We start from the raw sequence: 19,007 nt of genomic DNA, 5'->3' as shown, positions 1-19,007 counted from the left end.
TTGCAGCGCTGTGTGACGTTATGGACTTAAAATTATAAATGTATGCTACATTGTATTTTTGATAGAAGTCATTAACATTCTTGCATCTCAAAATGCAGGGACCAGGAAGTGTAGCGCGACCGTGACAGATAGAGACGAGGACAACGCTCGGACGGTAGTGCGCAGTAATGCGACAAGAATCTCATTGTTATTAGTCGGTGCTGTTGCATGATTCCTTCGACCTACTTATAATATCGTAATAATTTGCTAGTGGTAAACACAAATGAAAGCATCATCAATGATTTGCGTCTAAGTAACAAAATAAGAACAAAAACGCCTAGATAAAAATTTACGATTAAGATTAAGATTGCGTGGTGAATACGTAATGTATCTGTCACGGTACAAACTAACCAAAACACTCTTCACATCCTTACTCCTTAGCGGTCAAGTTAACAAGTCAATTTAACACTTACAAACTGAGATAATCATTGAAAAATCTCATCTCAGACTTATCACATAATATCACGTCATCGTCCAACGTAAACTTTCACGTTACGGCCCGTTAACACATAGAGATGCATGCAAATCGCCATATTAAATGATACAGCAATTTCAAGTCGATGCAATACGCTGAATAACTTTCATTCTAATAATTGGATTTGGATCTATGTATGTATGTATGTTTGAATTATGTAAAGCTTTTGTGAAAGGCGTGTGATGTTTTTATTTATTTTCATGTAGTATAAAATTGAAGTGAGAAAATGCCCATAATTCAGATGTTGCATAACACTGTCCACAGCCGACTCTATATCTGATATATTATTATGTACATAAGTACACACGGGTGCCGCGCTGGCAAGATGGTCACGACACGACTGTCACCGAGGTCGGTTGCATACGACCGTCCACTCTACAAAATAGTCAGCACTCACAATAACTTTGTAACACCTTAATTAGAAATTTAATAGATGCTTATGGCGCAGTTTCATAAACGATCTTCGGTTCGCGACTGGTCACGTATTCATGTTTTCTGGCAACTGGTGACTTGTGTTTCTTTCATGACTGGATGGAGGCTGGTTTAAAATCTATTTAATTATTGTTTCATTTATTAAGTCTTTTATTTGTACTCGAACGGACAATTTACCGCGTACCATCATCTTTCCTAGGCTTTATTATCTCGTAATGCCGCGCACTCGCAACGACTAATTCAAGTAATTTATGTACTCATCCTAGCATTAAAATATTTCTTCAGCATAGAAACATTCCACAATATCTTTCGGATTCATTTGGCACGAGAATTCTTTCTGTGTGGTGACAAATTTGCATATAACTATGGTACGCTATGAAGCCATCATTTTGACAGTATAAGAGGTTTTGCTGGCGAGAATACTTGGCACGCGTCCTCATCATGTCAGTGTAATACAAGAATTACGGTTTTAGAATGATTAACCGTTTTCTTTGGATTTATAAAAGAATTAAATTACATATTAAGACAATAATCCGTATCAACATTTCAACTTGTTAGTCATCTTTCATATTCCACTGAACCATAGCTGGTCATACCTGTGAAATATGTTGATAATTCTGTCTAAATAGTCTCCGAGGTTGATACATAGCAACCTGTCTTGGGTAAATAGTACACCATCTTGCACAGACGCACAGTGGCAAATAAATTGCTTACGCATGCGCGTGGGCAGATGGGATGAGAAATGATTATGTATGAGCAATTCGTAAGATTGTTCAGTCGACGACAGCGACATAATCGTCATTATTTACAAGGAAGTGTGTTTGTTATGAACGCGTGTTATCGTCGATACACTTTTGTTATTATGTTTATTAGTTGCTTAACGCGATTAGCAAGGGCCCGACCTTGGTCGTCGAGTCTGTAAAAGAATATAATAATCACGATGATAATTTGTTTGAAAGAAATCTGTGTTTTATTATTGTTGTGGTAGTTGTTTTGGTTGAGGGCGCGTGCGTTCGTTACGGCGGTCGAACGTGGAGTGCGGTCGGCAGGCGTGCGCGTCGTCGACAGGCGGAAGCGAGCCGCGCGCGCACCCGCGCAAGGCTACGCTCATGACCTCGCACCGTCTTTGTCTAGCGCTATCTAGCGTCTGTTTGCCCGCGAGGCCGAATGCATCATACCGGTTGCCTGCTGCGTACTTGAAAACTAAACGATTATTGATACCATAAATTTATCTTTAGGGTGTACGATTCTTTTTTCATTACGAACCTTGTAGATAAACGGTGTGTTAATTGTATGCACGCTAGATCGGGCTGGACGATTCCATTCTGAGCTTTATATATTTTTTTTTCGACTCGAGGTCGAGCGTGATTAAAGTATGTATTTTTTCGTCGATTACTGATCGTGGTGTTTTTTTTGTAACGTTTATTTAATTGTTTTCAGGTATGGCGCGTTACAAATGAGCGAACCATCTTCATGAAACCGTGAGGGCTATTAGCGAGATGTGAGTACATAAAATAAACATTAGCAGACACGGTTTTGTGCGCTGTTTAAATAGCTTACGTGCTGTTTTGGGAATAATTAAATGACCTAATTTATATTTATTGAATTTAAGTTACACTTTATAGTCTCGGGCATCATCATCGCGAAGAAATGTCTCGTGTTTCGATAAGTTGAATATATTTACCGGCGGTAGATTCCGCGAAGCACTGCTCTTGATATGTAGATAATAGAAAGAGGACAATAGAGAGTACTTCTGCTAAAATAGTTTTTATGTATTTCAATATAGAAATCGGCTTCTTGCAATGTCGCCATTACCAGCGTCGAGTTTACTGTTTTTACATTCCCGATCCTGCGGACCGAATGGTAAACAGTCGACGTTGCCCCAAACACGTCATTTCGGATCCTTCCGATCCACTAACGGTGCTTTTAGGTACCCCAAGCACTGGTTACCGTTCTCGTCGAAACCTATCAGTATATAAGATATCTATAAAGCAATGATGCAACAAATACTTAACTGAAGAGAAGAGGTATGGCGTATTATTACAAGCGAGAACATTACTAAGGCTACAAGGAAGATGAGTTTTAAAGTGAATGATTGAATAGAGAAGAATCAAACTTAGGACAAATGTAAAGAATATGTTTGACGTCACCAAAATCTGTGCCGTCGGAACAAATGGAAGGGCAAGTCACTCTCAAACTGAATGTAACGATTTCTTACACAGATCAATTAATAGCTTGACTAATAATTCCCGCGTAAAACATAACCTTTCGATTGTGCGACGCAGCCTTAGTCGGGTGAAGAAAACCTTTTTCCAAAGTCACTCGGTGCGACGCGGCATGTGTAGGTACGTGACGCACACATGCCCGTCGCAGCGGTTCACCCCGAAACTCGAGCAAACGCAAGGTCGCCTACATTCGAGAGTGCCTTTGGATGAAAAAAAAAACGAACTAGCGCGCAGGGCTGGCAGACGCTCTATTATTTTCGACGACCCCGTGGACAAGGTTCCGAGATTTTCTAATGAAGAACAAGGAGTTCAGTTTGATGACTTTGTATCGTCAGCAGAACGACCGGTCTCCCGCGTGAGCTAAACAGAAAAGCGGCCCTAAAGGACCACTGTGGTTCTTATAGCAATTTCATGGGCATACATTGCCAGAGGATATTTTATGATGTAATAATAAATCAGGTAGGCAGCGGTTTGGCTCTGCCCCTGGCATTGCTGAAGTCCATGGGCGACGGTAACCACACACCATCAGGTGGGCCTGATGAAAAAAAAAATAATCGACAAAAACAAAAGAGTTCATTCACGAGCTTTTTTGTTGTGATTTTTTTTTTTATTAGTCTGTTATAATTTCATTTCATATTAATTTCATAATTACAAAACAAACTGAATTTAATTCAGTGTAAATCTAAATCTTGAGGTACTAGCGAATGTAGTCCCATTCAAATCATTCGGCGAACACTAGTTAGTTGAAGGAACCAGGCTAGGTAAGGTAGAATCGGTCCAAAAGACATAAGAGTATACTCCTACTTTCTATACGAGTACTGATAATAGGAGTAGTAGTAGGAATAGGGTAATAGGAGGGAGAATTAAAGTCCCCATGAGTTCTTATTACAGTCATGAATATCCCACCGCAGAGTAACCATGCGTCCTGGTTCAAAGAGTAGTTCAGCAACATAGACTAAAGTAATACTGGTGGTAGGGCCTCTTGTGATCCCGCACGGGTAGGTACCACGACCCTGCTTATTTCTGCCGTGAAGCAGTAATGCGGTTCGGTTTGAAGGGCGTGGCACCCGTTGTACTGTAGAAACTGAGACTCAAAACTCATGTCTCAAGGGGTGGCGGCATTTATGTTGTTGATGTCTATGGTCTTCGGTGACCACTGACCAGGTGGACCGTGAGCTGGTTATTTGGCTTAGAAATAAATATATATATAAGAGTAGATCGAGCGAGGATCCATTCCACTAATGAACCGTAGAAGTAGAAATTTATAATATTATTATAAAATCCTTCCCCTATACCAGGGGTGCCCAAACTTATTTTGTCTACTGCCTACTTTGAGAATAAATTATTTTTTAGTGCCCCCATTTTTTCACCTACTTAAAAACAACTATAGCGAGAACTTAGTCGGTATCGAAGAGTCATTCTAGATGAAATTACAAATCGCCCCCTTTTTTTCTGGGTCTCTTACCGCCCCCCTTTTGACCTGCAGCGCCCACAAGGGGGCGTTATCGCCCACTTTGGGAAAGGCTGCTCTATACGATGTTGTTCCTTTGAAAATCAGTAATTTAAACGATTTACAGAGAAATCCAGTGAGTAATGTACCCGCATGTTGTTAACTTTGTAAATATATAATTCTTATTCATTTGTTACACGAAATTACATTAAGAATATTAAATATTACGTAATAGGTAACTTTAGTTCATTTTTATTACGCTTTTTTTCTTTCCTACCTATGCTGGTAGTCTTACGAGGGCTATAACAGCGTTACCGAACAAGTATGTAAACTCACGGAGCTCTAACCTGGTGACGTTACCAACACTAGCCCTAGCAAGAGCAGTGCTTCGCAGAATCTACCACCGGATCGGAAACGCGACCCACCGAGATGATCCGGCGAGGAACCCAGTGGGCTGTGACTGTGGGTTAATTTACTCGCCGAACCCTTCATCGCAAGCGACGGCTTGGACGAGAACGGTGACCAGTGCTTGCGGTACCTAAAAGCATCGTAAGTAGATCGGGAGGAAATAACGCGGTAATCACCCGATACATTATATAATGTCAAATCGAAATAGAATAGCGTGTATTGTGTTTTCGATTCACAGATTTTCTATCAATCTTCAAATAGTCTGCGATATCCTTAATGTTTACGTTCATAAATTTTATAGTAGAGGAATAAACAAGTCGCGTCACTAGCGATGCATTAGTTATCTGCTAATGAAACGAGCGACGCTTGTTGATATATTATGTATGAACCGATTAATCGTCGGTCGGATCGTTAGGTATAATTAAAAAAATCGTAAGCCAATATGTTACTAATACAATCAACTATTTTACACTATGTGAAAAGTTGGAGAAGTAGAAGAAAAACTAAGAAAGAAAATGGAATTTTTTTAAATCAAAAATACTACCCAAGAAAGTTACATATTCTGATACATCCCTGTTTTAAGGATGGGACTGTAATCACAACACTTGAGCCTCGCATCTCATTGTGGACAGCGACATTCACGCCGTGACCTCCAAGGGCTCCGGTAACCATTTACCCACCATATAGGCAATAAGCTCTTTCATCCAACTAGTTAAAAAAAATATGAATATTTTCATAATTAAATATAGAGCTCGCATGAAACACACACACACACGTACAGCGACATTCGTAACAAGCAACGTTTACCGATCAATCAAGCCAAGGCGAGCAGCGGGCCCAAAAACCGTACACACGAGGAAGTATCGAGTCGTGCATCACGCGTCCTATAACAGGCCCTTACGCACACCGACGCGAAAACGCACGCACACTATCGCAACGACCATGAGATAACTGACATCATGGCAAGGTCTGCGTTGTACCGACAACAAAAAAAACGTTTTAGCTTTTAATTCGCGATTTTAATCGCGTTACAATAGAATTTCTTTGCGTCACACGAATTTGTGCCGCGTTTGTTAAGAATAACCCAGGTATGAAGTCGAATTATTAGCGTACACTGCATTTTCCACCACCAGGCAAAATTAAATGTATCAAAATACTAAACCAAGACTTAGCTTATTTTGGTTCGTGCGAAATAGTGCTTCGTAATCCATGACAATACTACAATTTATCCTGAGAATCAGAAGGGGGCGTGGGTGAACATTTATCTTAAGATTATTTGTTCAATGCAATAATAATATCACTCTCGACTTCTTAACAACGACAATGACGCCAAAAAATGTGAACCTTGAACTTTCGGTTTCAAATTGAGTCGTTCTTGATTAGCATAAAACAAACAAGGTCGGGGACGTGATCACTGGCCTTGTGGAAATGGCAACTTTACTCTGAGACTTCTCCAGCAACTGCGGTGAGGAGTGACCGAGAAGGTTCGCACGACCAAACCCAAAGAAGTCGTGTTTCAGGAGAGAGCTTTCCGTAACTAGTATTCCGATGACAAAAAAAATGAGGTACTTTAAGGTCACACTAAAACTGTGGTAACTGATACAGGTCACATGGAGAATCATTTGTTTTAAGCACCAAACAAAAAGTACCGGTGGTCTTAACGAATTCCTTCCGCTGGAATGAAAATCCCCACAGCTTCAGGATATGCGACCAAGGATGTGCGTATTAATGGGTGAATGTTGCGATGGATGTGTGGAGTAACGAGAACGGATAGAATACGGAATGAACATGTTAGAGGTAGTCTGACAGGGGCACCTATGACAAAGAGGTTGAGAAGTGCGCGTTTGGGATTGTATGGACATGTGATGAGATGAAATGACAACGAGGTTGGTAATAGAGTTTTAACTATGAATATAGGAAGGCTTTAGAGGAAGAGGTGGACCTAAGAAAATTTTTATGGATTGCGTGAAAAACGATATGTGTAAGAGGGGAGTGAGCGAAGAAATGGTGCATATATGATAGAGGAGTATGGAAGGAGAAAACATGTTACGCCGACCCCAACTGACTGAGGAAAGGCAGGAGACTGATGATGGCCGTATTAAAGTACATGTCGAGACCGTTCGGGCTGGTACCACAGTACTATAAATTGTTAACGCTAAATCGAATAGTTATTTAAATGTAAATGAAGTTTGCACTTGTACTTGCAGTCTCGCAACCCCTTACATCCGGTAGACCGTGAGGTGTATCATCTATTGTTATACATATATTCAAGAAATAACCAATTAGAAATTAGCTTAGTGATGCTACTTAAAACATATAAGCTCAGTCACTAAGTAGTGTTGCGTAATTGTGTTTAATATAGTAACGGGAGTCCAGCGCGATTTTACTTTTAAATGATTCTGTTTGCCTTTTTGACCGAATTAACGGCGATTAGTCGCGGTTTATTCATTAAAAATTTTAAACTAATACGAAATTACACCGTTAGTGTTTAAATCAGAGAACCTCATTTACATACTCGCTTAATGACGAGTTAGTATTATGTGATTTCACTACCGAAATCTGGTTTCATTTATAAATATATACATATTACAACTGTAGTGTTCACGGCCTTGAACATTTTCAACAATTTTATTTATTATTAAAACAAATAGAACCGTAATACTAATTACATAAAACATTATATCGTAGAACTCTAAAAACGGTTGTGGACTTTTATTTTCTGTGCGTATATCCGGCCTAGAACACGACCGGCTTTGTTTAAAAATATGTTATAGTACATTATTTGACAAGCTTAAACATATTGTTGTTAAGAATTATGTAATAATGTGTATTGGTCACGTGCATCGTTCAGGATAAATTTCTATACAAAAAAAAAATTTTAATTGCTTAGATGTGTGGACGAGCTCACAGCCCACCTGGTGTTAAGTAGTTACTGGAGCCCATAGACATCTACAACGTAAATGCGCCACCTACCTTGAGATATAAGTTCTAAGGTCTCAGTATTGTAACATTATAGTTACATAGTTATATTTTTTATCGCCTTTCTTAGGTAGACGAGCTTACCACCCACCTGATGCTGAATGGTTACCGTGTCAACAATGGTACAGCCAAACCGCTGCCCACAGCTTTTGCCTCAAAAACACAATATATACATCGGGATAATGTAAAAAATCAGCTTTCGAAAGTATAATATTGGTGTGACAGTCAATACCTACTAATTGTTCTCCTGGGCAACGAAACTGGAAAATTCAAGGTCCATTAAAAACAAACTCAATCGCTATAGTATATAATATTAAAATAATGTTAATTACGGTTATATGAACTTTTTTTGTTGAATATTTTCATACACAAACATTTTTTGCAAACTAGTTAAATCCGTCTACACTTCCCGCTATCCTATATCTCTGTATCAAAATGTGATACGAAATACACACATTTAGTAAAACTACTCGCGCGCCATCTGCCCTGCGTTAATGAAGCCTACCCTGAACTGCCAGCAACAACTGTTCATAGTTGGAAGAACGACAACTCAATCAGATCAACGAGATAAAGAAGTATATTGAGACGTTTCGCTATTAGAATATTTTGTTTGTTCTGCAAGCTGTACAAGCACGTGCACCACGCATGCCACGTAACAGTAATGACAGTGTTTGTCTCAGTCGACGGCCTTCGTGGTCCGTACCTTCGTTGGGGACAACACTAATGCACACGTGCGATTCCACTTGCAACCACGAAAAACATATTCGAATCGTGACCTCGGAAAACTTTAAAAAAATCGTCATTTTTATTTTTATTTTAATAAGAATATGCCTTCATTCGTAAAGTAAGTATAAGTCACAATGTTTTCTTTAACATAAATACGCATTCATTCTCCATCACTTCTATATTAATATATTTGAGTTCAGTTTCGTTAGTCAAATATTCTGTATTCTAAGTCTCTAAACTGGTTCTTTTTTTAGTAAAAACCGACCATTATCTTCCAGCTTTCAAGTTGTCTCATTTGCCTCCGTTTCCCACCTCTGAGAAGCCAATTTATTGCGAAATATCCCCAACTGTCTACGAAAATAGTACAAATATAATGTTAATTGTAAGAGTTTAAATGTCACGATGACTCTTATCCATTAGTGGCTAAGTGACAAATATTTACTCTCAGGCTTACTTAAACCAGGACTATACAATTGGACCAGATAAATTCGTTAAAAAAATGTCTTCACTCCGAATTACGAGAATCGTGAATAAATCATTAAGGGCGGACAAACAACCAAAGTTGTAATTCAACATAATATGTATGTGTGCGACATTAAAAAACTTTACTACTGATTTATTTGAGCAACGCATGGCCCACGCGCAACGACCACATTTCACGCATATAATTGAACCACTTTGATAATTAGTTTAATGTCACGAAACATAATTGAATGATTTATTTAATCTCAAAAACGTTACGGTCATTATCGCCTATGTTATGTTTCAATGCGCCCAAGGGCCTGACCCTTGTTATAGGGCATTCGAATTTAAATTAAGGTCATACATTTTATACAATATAATATTAATGATCCTTTCGAGTTATTGTTCTGCTGTCGGTACATTTAATTTTGTTTACGTTTTAGCAAATATTATTTATTGTGTTTACAATATACTATACAGATAGCATACTATATGTATATGTTATTATAAATAATTTTAATATAATATGCTTATTGCTTTGTAATTCAAATTTAAATTTCCTTTGTTAGTACGATTTTTGGATATTCTATTTTTGATAAATGAAATATGCATATAACGGAAAAAAAAGAGGCCTATACATTGTCATCTCGATAACGTATACAGTAGATTGGGGGAAATAGAGACTAGAGTTAGAATATAAAATCTGGGATGTCACAATACTTTTGTTGAGTTGTAAGATTTAACTTTGTTGAGCTGAAAATTAGTTTTATTTAGTGTCTAAGAATATTAAATAGTTTAATTTAGTCACCAAAGTTTTGTGACTCATTAAAGATGTTAAAAAGTTAATTACCTAAAGTTAGGTAGGTACCTACCTAACAACTAAATAGTGCCAGCCCTATCGAAAAACTCTAGTGTCCCCATACGTAACCTGATTCACCCCAAAGCCAAGGTGAATCGGGTGAAACTAGTTGTTTGTGTATATTTTGTAATGAAATATGTATAATAACGCATCGTATATAAAAATTTAAGCCTCTGGAACGATTTTAATCTCAATTTTATTCGTATTATTATTACCCTGAGAAAAACCATTAAAAATTTGTATTGGATTTGGAAAGTGTCCCGATTTTCCCCATTTTGCGGTATTAAGAGTACTTAGTGAATGAAAGATACACATGACCCAAGATAGGCAGGAGTGGCGCAGGATAATCCAGGAGAAAGTTATTAGAGGAGGCCATGACCCCCAGCATTGAGTGAACGACAATTCTAAGGCAGATCTAGACTGTTAAAAACGTAATATCATCATTAAACTAACTAACACTTACAGATCCGATTATCTATAACACTAAAATAATAAATCTCTAGCAAAAAATTTTGAGTGCGTCCCATTAAAAGTAAAATTAGACTTTAATGCATTCGCTCATAAATTCGAAACACTACTCTAAAATACCGTAACAAATTAACAAAAAAAAAATCAAAAGGGATTCGTTATCATGTCGAATGACGAGCTAACGTAACAAAAAGGTATTTAATCCAAAATGGTACGTTTGATTATAATCAGCCTATTTAAATTCAAGGCGAAAGGGCGGAACAACCTGTGTTAGTTTCGGCAATATTACGTCATTGAGGGAAACGTGGAGATATATAATTATATAAACAATAATATTAATACGTGAAGCAAAAACTTTGTATCCCTTTTTACGAAAATTGCGCGGACGGAGGAGTATGAAATTTTCCACACTTATAGAGAATATAGACAGAAGTGCACAATGCTAATATTTTTTTAAATAATGCATAAAAGATACATTAAATCAATAAAGAAAACATTACACACACTACATACCATGTATTTGACGCACACACGCATGCATACTATTTATTGTCAAACTTTTGTTCTTGACGTCTGTTGTCAAATTGAGATTAAATATTGTTTGTCTTTGTTAATATTTTTTGTAGTAGTAGTTTTGGAGAAATTTGTGATTATAGAAGTATAAAATACAATCATAATAGTGTACAAACTTACAATTCCAATCATAGTCGTATTTCGACTACTGCGGGACCACTAGTATAAACAATAATTTCCAGTTAGTGTTATGGAGCAAGCGCAAAAGAGGGTGGAGTGGAGGCAACTTGTGAAGGTCCTATGTACCAGCGGGTACCCTGGGACTACAATAACTACACCTTTACAACAATGAAAGCATCTGATTGATCATATTATGGTATCATCGCGTAAATTTTTAAAGGGAACAAGATTTGAAGTCGTCGTGGCCTAAGTGATAAGACGTCCGGTGCATTCGTGTTGAGCGATGCACCGGTGTTCGAATCCCGGGCGGGTACCAATTTTTCTAATAAATTACGTACTCAACAAATGTTCACGATTGACTTCCACAATGAAGGAATAACATCGTGTAATAATAATGAAACCCGCAAAATTATAATTTGCGTAATTACTGGTGGTAGGACCTCTTGTGAGTCCGCGCGGGTAGGTACCACCACCCTGCCTATTCCTGCCGTGAAGCAGTGATGCGTTTCGGTTTGAAGGACGAGGCAGCCGTTGTAACTATACTTGAGACCTTAGAACTTATATCTCAAGGTGGGTGGCGCATTTACGTTGTAGATGTCTATGGGCTTCAGTAACCACTTAACACCAGGTGGGCTGTGAGCTCGTCCACCCATCTAAGCAATAAAAAAATAAAATAAAACATGTTTTTAGGTGTATTAGAATTTGTTTTGACTTCATGATTATTTGGGATATGTTTGTAAAATTAACTACAATTTTATAGAAAGATTTAGTTGATTACCAACAAAAAAAAACTTACATTCAATATAGCATTTAAGTATTAAAAGTACACTGTAAATAAAATAGGAAAGCGGTTTTGTAAAAGCGTCAAATTTTAATCAACTTATATGAAAATATTGGGCCTTTACATTATCATTTCAAAATGCAAACACGAAACAGCAATAATGCCTTGCGCGCAATGTAACACAACAAAAATTTGATTACACACAAGGTCAACAGCTTCGAACGACGCGGGGAACAACTAACGTTTTCCATTACGGGCTAGAAATTTGAACTTGATAGAACGTCAAGTAGGGCTTAGCTCAATAAGCGAACATCTCTTTCGGATTCCATAGCGATTACCTTGCTTACTTATTTAGTGTGTCACTGCGACCTCCGGTCAGGTCATCTCTCCACCTTGAATTTATTTGGTTAGAATAAAACAAAGAAACAAATAAATTTATAATGATTCTATACTTTATTCTATCAACTATACACAGTATTTATAAAGACCTCGCCTTGAGAACAACGTAAACAAATATTTTCTCGGTTTTACGACTTTTAAATTTGATTAAAGTCTTCATAGTATTCAAGTGTATTTTTTTCTAATAAAAATAAATTCATTCTATTAAAACATTGTAGGTAGTTTTAAATTATTATTTTTTTGTTAAAGCATATTGGTATTTTTGGCACAGGAATCGAATGTTCTTTACAGTGGTAGAACAGACGTGTGTGTGGAAGCAGCTCCCTTGAGACAAGAAGTCAAAATTTTAAATGCATCACGGGCCTACAATTGAAACATATGATTACTTTTGCGGGTGAAAAAAGGACATATCGCACGTCCTTACGGATCCAGTACATTCAATAACACTCGCATTAGACGCCTTCAGCTCTAACACTAGGAGCAGACTTAGGGACTCTGGTAATTGTACTCGTCGAACTCGACAAAAAGAGAGAGTTCGACGTGCAACTTAACCCGCTGACTTTATCGCCGGATCTTCTTAGTGGATCGCGATTCCGATCCGGTAGTAGATTCATTCGCGAAGCAGCTGCTCTTGAGCTGTTAGGTCTCGTTTGGAGGCGCTCGGGCAGCTGTTAGTAATCCCACCGCTCCGGGCTGAGCCTTTGCTCGCCCACCTGTCCTGATGAAACTGGAAAGGCCTCCGGGCCACCAATATTCCCATAACATGTGCCCGCACTCGATGCATGTGTATTAAAAGCATGTCCTCTTGTTGTACAAACGAGAAGAAGATATTGTTCATTGCTATAAAATAGCCGACGCAGTCACTATCGAAACATTATTACAGTAGTTAGATCTCGCTTCACATCTGATGCTAAGTGGTTATGGGAACCCATAGACATCCCGGTGTGAAACAAGCGAGCCACTAGATAAATGAAGTCGAAGTCTTAATTTTGTTGTATGACGGCCGTCTCACCTTCAAACGGAGATGCATGACTGGAGCGGGCTGAAAATTCGCCCTAGAACCAGAAAATTCGGCTAAGCGATCGAAGTGCGCCGTTATAATTCTTAAAGACTCTTCAATGATTCCCTTTGAAGCCAGTAGCCAGCCATCTCACCAATAAGTATGCATCTACAGGCAGCTCAGATTGAAATATTTAACAGATATTTTTAATACAATTCTGTCTATAATCTAAGCATTATCTTTATCTATATGTTTAAAAGGAAATGTCAAAATTACATGACTTATTCGCCATGTTGGTCGAGAGGTTAGTAACCCTGACTACTATACCACGGGCTCCGGGTTCGATTCCCAGCCCGAATCACGAATTTGTATGAGATTTTCGGTTTTCGTGGCCTGACTGTAAGTGCTCTTGTCTCGTGTAGTTCCGATGCAAGAGACATTTCTCAAGCTAAGGGCCTCGATTGTGGAATGTTAAATAAATAAACAAAATGTTTGATGTTATGACGTTATTCTTACGTTTCTTCACACACGTCAGAACAAAACATTCTGTTGATAGCCAAAAATAAAAATTGCACTGCCGTCCGTACACAGTTGCATGCGATCAATGCCAATAATAGAAACTTGCATGTTACGTTACGTCGAGACAGGACCGCAAGGCTCTTCCTGTACGACTGACTCATTTGCACTGTGTCATTGCTCGCGAGGTCGCCGGCGGAAAAAAATAAGTGATAGCAATAAAACGTAAATGGAATTTTTATTATGTCCACAGTTTAGTAAATTCGAGACAAGACTCAACAAGGTTTTTGTCTGTCAATGCCAAAAATACTGCCACGTTCTGTCATGTGTTTCGCTGGTATAACAGGAATACCTTTTTCATCAACAAAACAATCCTGCTTTCCAGTCTACAGAGACTTTAGCCTCTTGTTTCGAGTTTCTTGGCTGCACCATAAATACTCTTTTAGCCTCTTGTTTCGAGTTTCTTGGCTGCACCATAAATACTCTTTTAGCCTCTTGTTTCGAGTTTCTTGGCTGCACCATAAATACTCTTTTAGCCTCTTGTTTCGAGTTTCTTGGCTGCACCATAAATACTCTTTTAGCCTCTTGTTTCGAGTTTCTTGGCTGCACCATAAATACTCTTTTAGCCTCTTGTTTCGAGTTTCTTGGCTGCACCATAAATACTCTTTCGAATGTGACTTGAAAAGAGTTCCTTGCCACTTCTCCACTATTTCTGATGTGTTTGGTGCGCGAACTATCTCTGTTTTCCGTGATAATAGATCTTGAAGTATTTATTTTAATACGATTCTAATTGAAACGTTGTCTATGTAATTAACAATAGAACTTTCCCTTGTTTTTTACAAGTTAAATTTGTACGACGTTGAAGACAATAGAGATGAATTGACTTTAATTTAACCAAACACTTAATTAGAGTTTCTATTCGAATGCTTGATACAGTGCACTGTAAGTAATAGGTTGATAATCCATCTTCTGATATGGGGAATGGGATACTTATTTGAGGGTAGCCAGGTTACAACCTAAGCGATTGTAGTGAATTTCTTCAACTCTTTGCTCTTACTCCCGATATGACGGTAGTTAAAAAAAATCTTACTCCTTTACTTTCCATATGTTTTTGAACCCACCACATACGCCATTTTTCAACGCTCCGTGCAGTAAACGTGGTTTGGATAAACTTTTTGAACACAACCCTATGATGAAACAACTGAAGACTTTAAACAGACAGTGGTAGGGCTGACCTGTAATTCATCATTAGGTCACCTTCAACATTCACAACTACGGAATCTTCCTAGCCAGTAAACAGGAACGATTTAGCTACGTTTATGAAGTTACATTACTCAGTCCGAGAGACGGGAGCCCTTCTGTACTATTTCGGCTCGAGGTGGCGTCACGCGTCGACTATATTAAGTTTCGTGCACAACTAGAGCGTCTAATAACTATGGAAAATTATTAATATACTAGCTGACCCGGCAGACTTTGTAGTGCCTAAATCGATAAATAAAAGACCTAAGCTTCTGTATAAAATAAACTTAAAACAAACAAAAGGAATCCGTCTAACGGGGGACACATTAAAGGAAAACAAAATTGTTATTTTTACTTAATTCCGAGCATTTTCATATTTATCTACCTTATAAACCTTCTCTGGACTTCCACAAATAATTCAAGACCAAAGTTATCCAAATCGGTCCAGCCGTTTTCGAGTTTTAGCGAGACTAACGAACGGCAATTAATTTTTATATATATAAATTATTAATATATCATTAATCTTAATGGCACTGCGGATTTTCTACAGTGGTATCAAAAATAAAACGACAATACATTAATAAGTACACCAAAAGGTCAAAGGATCGTTTTTGACAGCCCGATTCAACCGGGATTACCCAACCTTCCAACAAGAACGTACCATTAGCAGGTTGGCTTACAACCTCGGCGGTTTTAAAACAATTACAGAAAATTAGTAGGAAAGTAAGATGAGGTTACTAATCTAATGGTAGACGACTGGAGAGTATCATTAGCTGCACGAGAAGACTGGAATCATGTTTTACATGTTTAATAAAAGTGGTTTATTAACAGTTAAGCATTTGTGAAAGTGTACAATGTGGGAAAATGAAACAAAGCCGCTTCTCGGGATCTTCCAAAAAGTTCACTGAAAAAGTCTCAGTAAATAAACTAGTCTCATTTCATTTAATTTTATCCCAATTGATTAGTCTTAAATTAATCAATCATTCATCTCATTACGCTTCGTAGCATTTTTCATGGAATGTAAGAAAAAAACAATTATTTAAATAGACCGTGCAATATAATACGACATGCATTAGCTTGCACTTATTTCGGAAGTATGTTTTTCCAAGATTTACTCCTCGGCTGCCGACCTTATTGACTTTGTACTTATAAAATCCTTCTATTTTATATCTAAATGCTAAATTTCGTGCTTTAATGTGAACTCAATTATGAAGGATATGCCGAGTTTAGTATCGAATCCACTAATAGCTTTACCTTATCTTATGATTTTTACAACATTCAGCACATAGTACTGGTGGTAGGACCTCTTGTGAGTCCGCGCGGGTAGGTACCACCGTCCCCTGCCTATTTCTGCCATGAAGCAGTAATGCGTTTCGGTTTGAAGGGCGGGGCAGCCGTTGTAACTATATGGGTGGCACATTTACGTTGTAGATGTCTATGGGCTCCAGTAACCACTTAACACCAGGTGGGTTGTGAGCTCGTCCAACCATCTAAGCAATAAAAAACATAGTAAAGAATTTAAAAAAAATCGTAAAATTTAATTTGATTAATTGTTTATCTGCTCCCGTTGCACCACCAACACGAAACTTAGAGTTTCCGCGTTGGACCGTTGCCAAACGCTGCACAAAAGCAAACGCATTATACGACCAAAAGTTATGAAACCCGAATCTAAACACGGAGCTTCTGAAACGCAACTATTCTCGTCGCCCGACAATAGCTTTTACAGAAAGTAATATATTTCTACTTTATTATTATTATTTATATTTATTTAAAATCTTATTAATAACATAATATTTTTTAAAAAAGATATTAAAAATACAATTTTTAAAGAACACTATATAAAAATAGATTGCCGCTGATGGCGGTGTATACGACACAAGCCACCAGTGTTTAGGACTCCAGAGTGAGAAATCTCCTCACAATGCGTGCAGTATCGAGGATAACTGCTTTCTGTATTAGGCCAGCTGGATAACGAAAGTTTCTTAAGATGTTGAAAGTTTCTTAAGATTGTTAATAAAACCTTCAGTTTCCCCAAAGAGGTTACTGAATCGTAACCAGGCCACGGAAGCTAATTGGTCCTCCATACGGCTATGCGATCCGAAATACTCTACTTATTATTATTATTAATAATGCCGAGATACCCAAATTAAATGGGGGGCGATCAAGCTCTGTTAAAATAATTTCGTATTAAACAACTTTTAGGTAGTTAGGATAAATCAGCAAATTAAAAGTATGCACAAACCTTTATCCTGAGTCTTCCATCGACGCATTCTTTCAAGGCGCCCAACGGACCTTTGACATTTTCCATTTTAGTCAACACGTTTTTCTTTCGTCTTATTTTTTTGGTCGGCATCAAATCTGAAAAGGTTAACTTTTTAGAAAAAATTGTCAACATCAAGATATTTCCACGTAAGTAAAGACTTATATCTAATACTAGCGACCTGCCCTCGCTTCACTTCGGAAACATTAAATTTTATTATTGATAGGGGAATCCCGCCATGTTGCGCGAGGTACGACAATAAATGCGGGTGAGGCCGCGGAGCGAAGCTAGTCTAAACAAAGTAGCCTAATTTACTCCTTATATATCAGCTACCTATCAGTGAAAGTCCCGTCAAAATCGGTCCAGCCGTTCCAGAGATTAGCCGGAACAAACAGACAGACAGACAGACAAAAATTGTAAAAATGATATTTTGGTGAATGTGCCGTATATATATTCATATGCATGTAGTAAAAAGCGGTTATTTCAATATTACAAATAGACACTCCAATTTTATTTATATGTATAGATATAATATATAAAGATAATAAGTTCGATTATGGTTGTCGTAGATAGCGACTCTGACAGACTCTGACTGCCGGGACTGAGGGTCCCGGTTCGATTCTCACCTCGGGCAAACACATGCGTGTAACAATCAAAGTTATTTACTCTTTGCCTGACTATTTAATATATATATACGTATATATTTAAACGTATATAAGTATGTATTGGAGTCTCTGGTACTCATCATACAGGGAATAATGGTCAAGATCAGATGTATGTGTGTGATTTGCCCCTACTACTTATTCATACTATTCAGGGTCCAGTAGTCGAAATTCGACTATAATTAATTGAAATAATAACTTTGAATATTATTATAGTTCTATTGCCAAAGACTTTCTGTAATTATTATAATATGTAACTATTATATTTCTGTAATATAATCACAGATTTTGCCAACACAGATTTATAGTGTAGACAAATAATATTAAAGACAAACAATATTTATCAGTTCTCAATTTGATCACAAAGTTTAACAATAAACAATAGAGTATATATGCGCGCACGTGTGTGTGTGTGTGTGTGTGTGTGTCAAATATACGGTAGTGTGTGTAATGTTTTTTTATTAATTTTAATGCATTTCTTATGCATAATTAAAAAATAATTAGCATTATGCACTTCTTCTCTATATTCTCTATATGTGTGGGAAATTCATACTTCTCCGACCGTGTAATTTTCGTATTCTTTAATATTTTCGATCATGGCTGATGTATCCTTTTCCAGCCAGCGTCACTCTATGCTGAATAAGCCGACGGTCTATATACTGACGTTCAAGGCATGTCGATTTTTTTTTATTGCCCTTGTAGGCAGACGAGCATACGGCCCACCTGATGGTGAGTGGTTACCGTCGCCCATGGACTTCAGCAATGCCAGGGGCAGAGCCAAACCGCTGCCTACCTACATTAGATAATATGAGGATTCGGGTTATCTCCTATTCATAGATACCGCTATAATGGGGGCTGGCGTTCACGGTGCAATCTCTTGGGTTCTAACCGTTTGCCGAAAATAACCAAACTTATTAACATTGTTATTTCCGGT

General features: G+C 37.8%; 2 protein-coding genes across 13 annotated transcripts in view; one reads left to right on the top strand and one right to left on the bottom strand.

Moving 5' to 3' along the window:
- The window catches only part of E74 (transcription factor E74), a 266,595-nt gene that overhangs the window by 90,171 nt on the left and 157,417 nt on the right, over positions 1 to 19,007 (top strand). For all 11 annotated transcript variants that reach the window (XM_038015611.2, XM_062672340.1, XM_062672343.1 and 8 more), the window contains 1 exon segment: positions 2,387 to 2,447. The gene's annotated coding sequence lies outside the window, so the exon portion shown is untranslated.
- The window catches only part of LOC101739180 (U7 snRNA-associated Sm-like protein LSm11), a 52,609-nt gene that overhangs the window by 23,613 nt on the left and 9,989 nt on the right, over positions 1 to 19,007 (bottom strand). For both annotated transcript variants that reach the window (XM_004928645.5, XM_021349511.3), the window contains exon 3: positions 17,394 to 17,509. In XM_004928645.5, the coding sequence (XP_004928702.1) occupies positions 17,394 to 17,509 (116 nt within the window). The remainder of the gene's footprint in view (positions 1 to 17,393; positions 17,510 to 19,007) is intronic.

This window comes from Bombyx mori, chromosome 15, assembly GCF_030269925.1.
Source record: "Bombyx mori chromosome 15, ASM3026992v2".
Taxonomy (NCBI): Eukaryota; Metazoa; Arthropoda; class Insecta; order Lepidoptera; family Bombycidae; genus Bombyx; species Bombyx mori.
The sequence above is the reverse complement of the archived record's forward strand: the minus strand, read 5'-3'. Positions and strand labels throughout refer to the sequence as shown.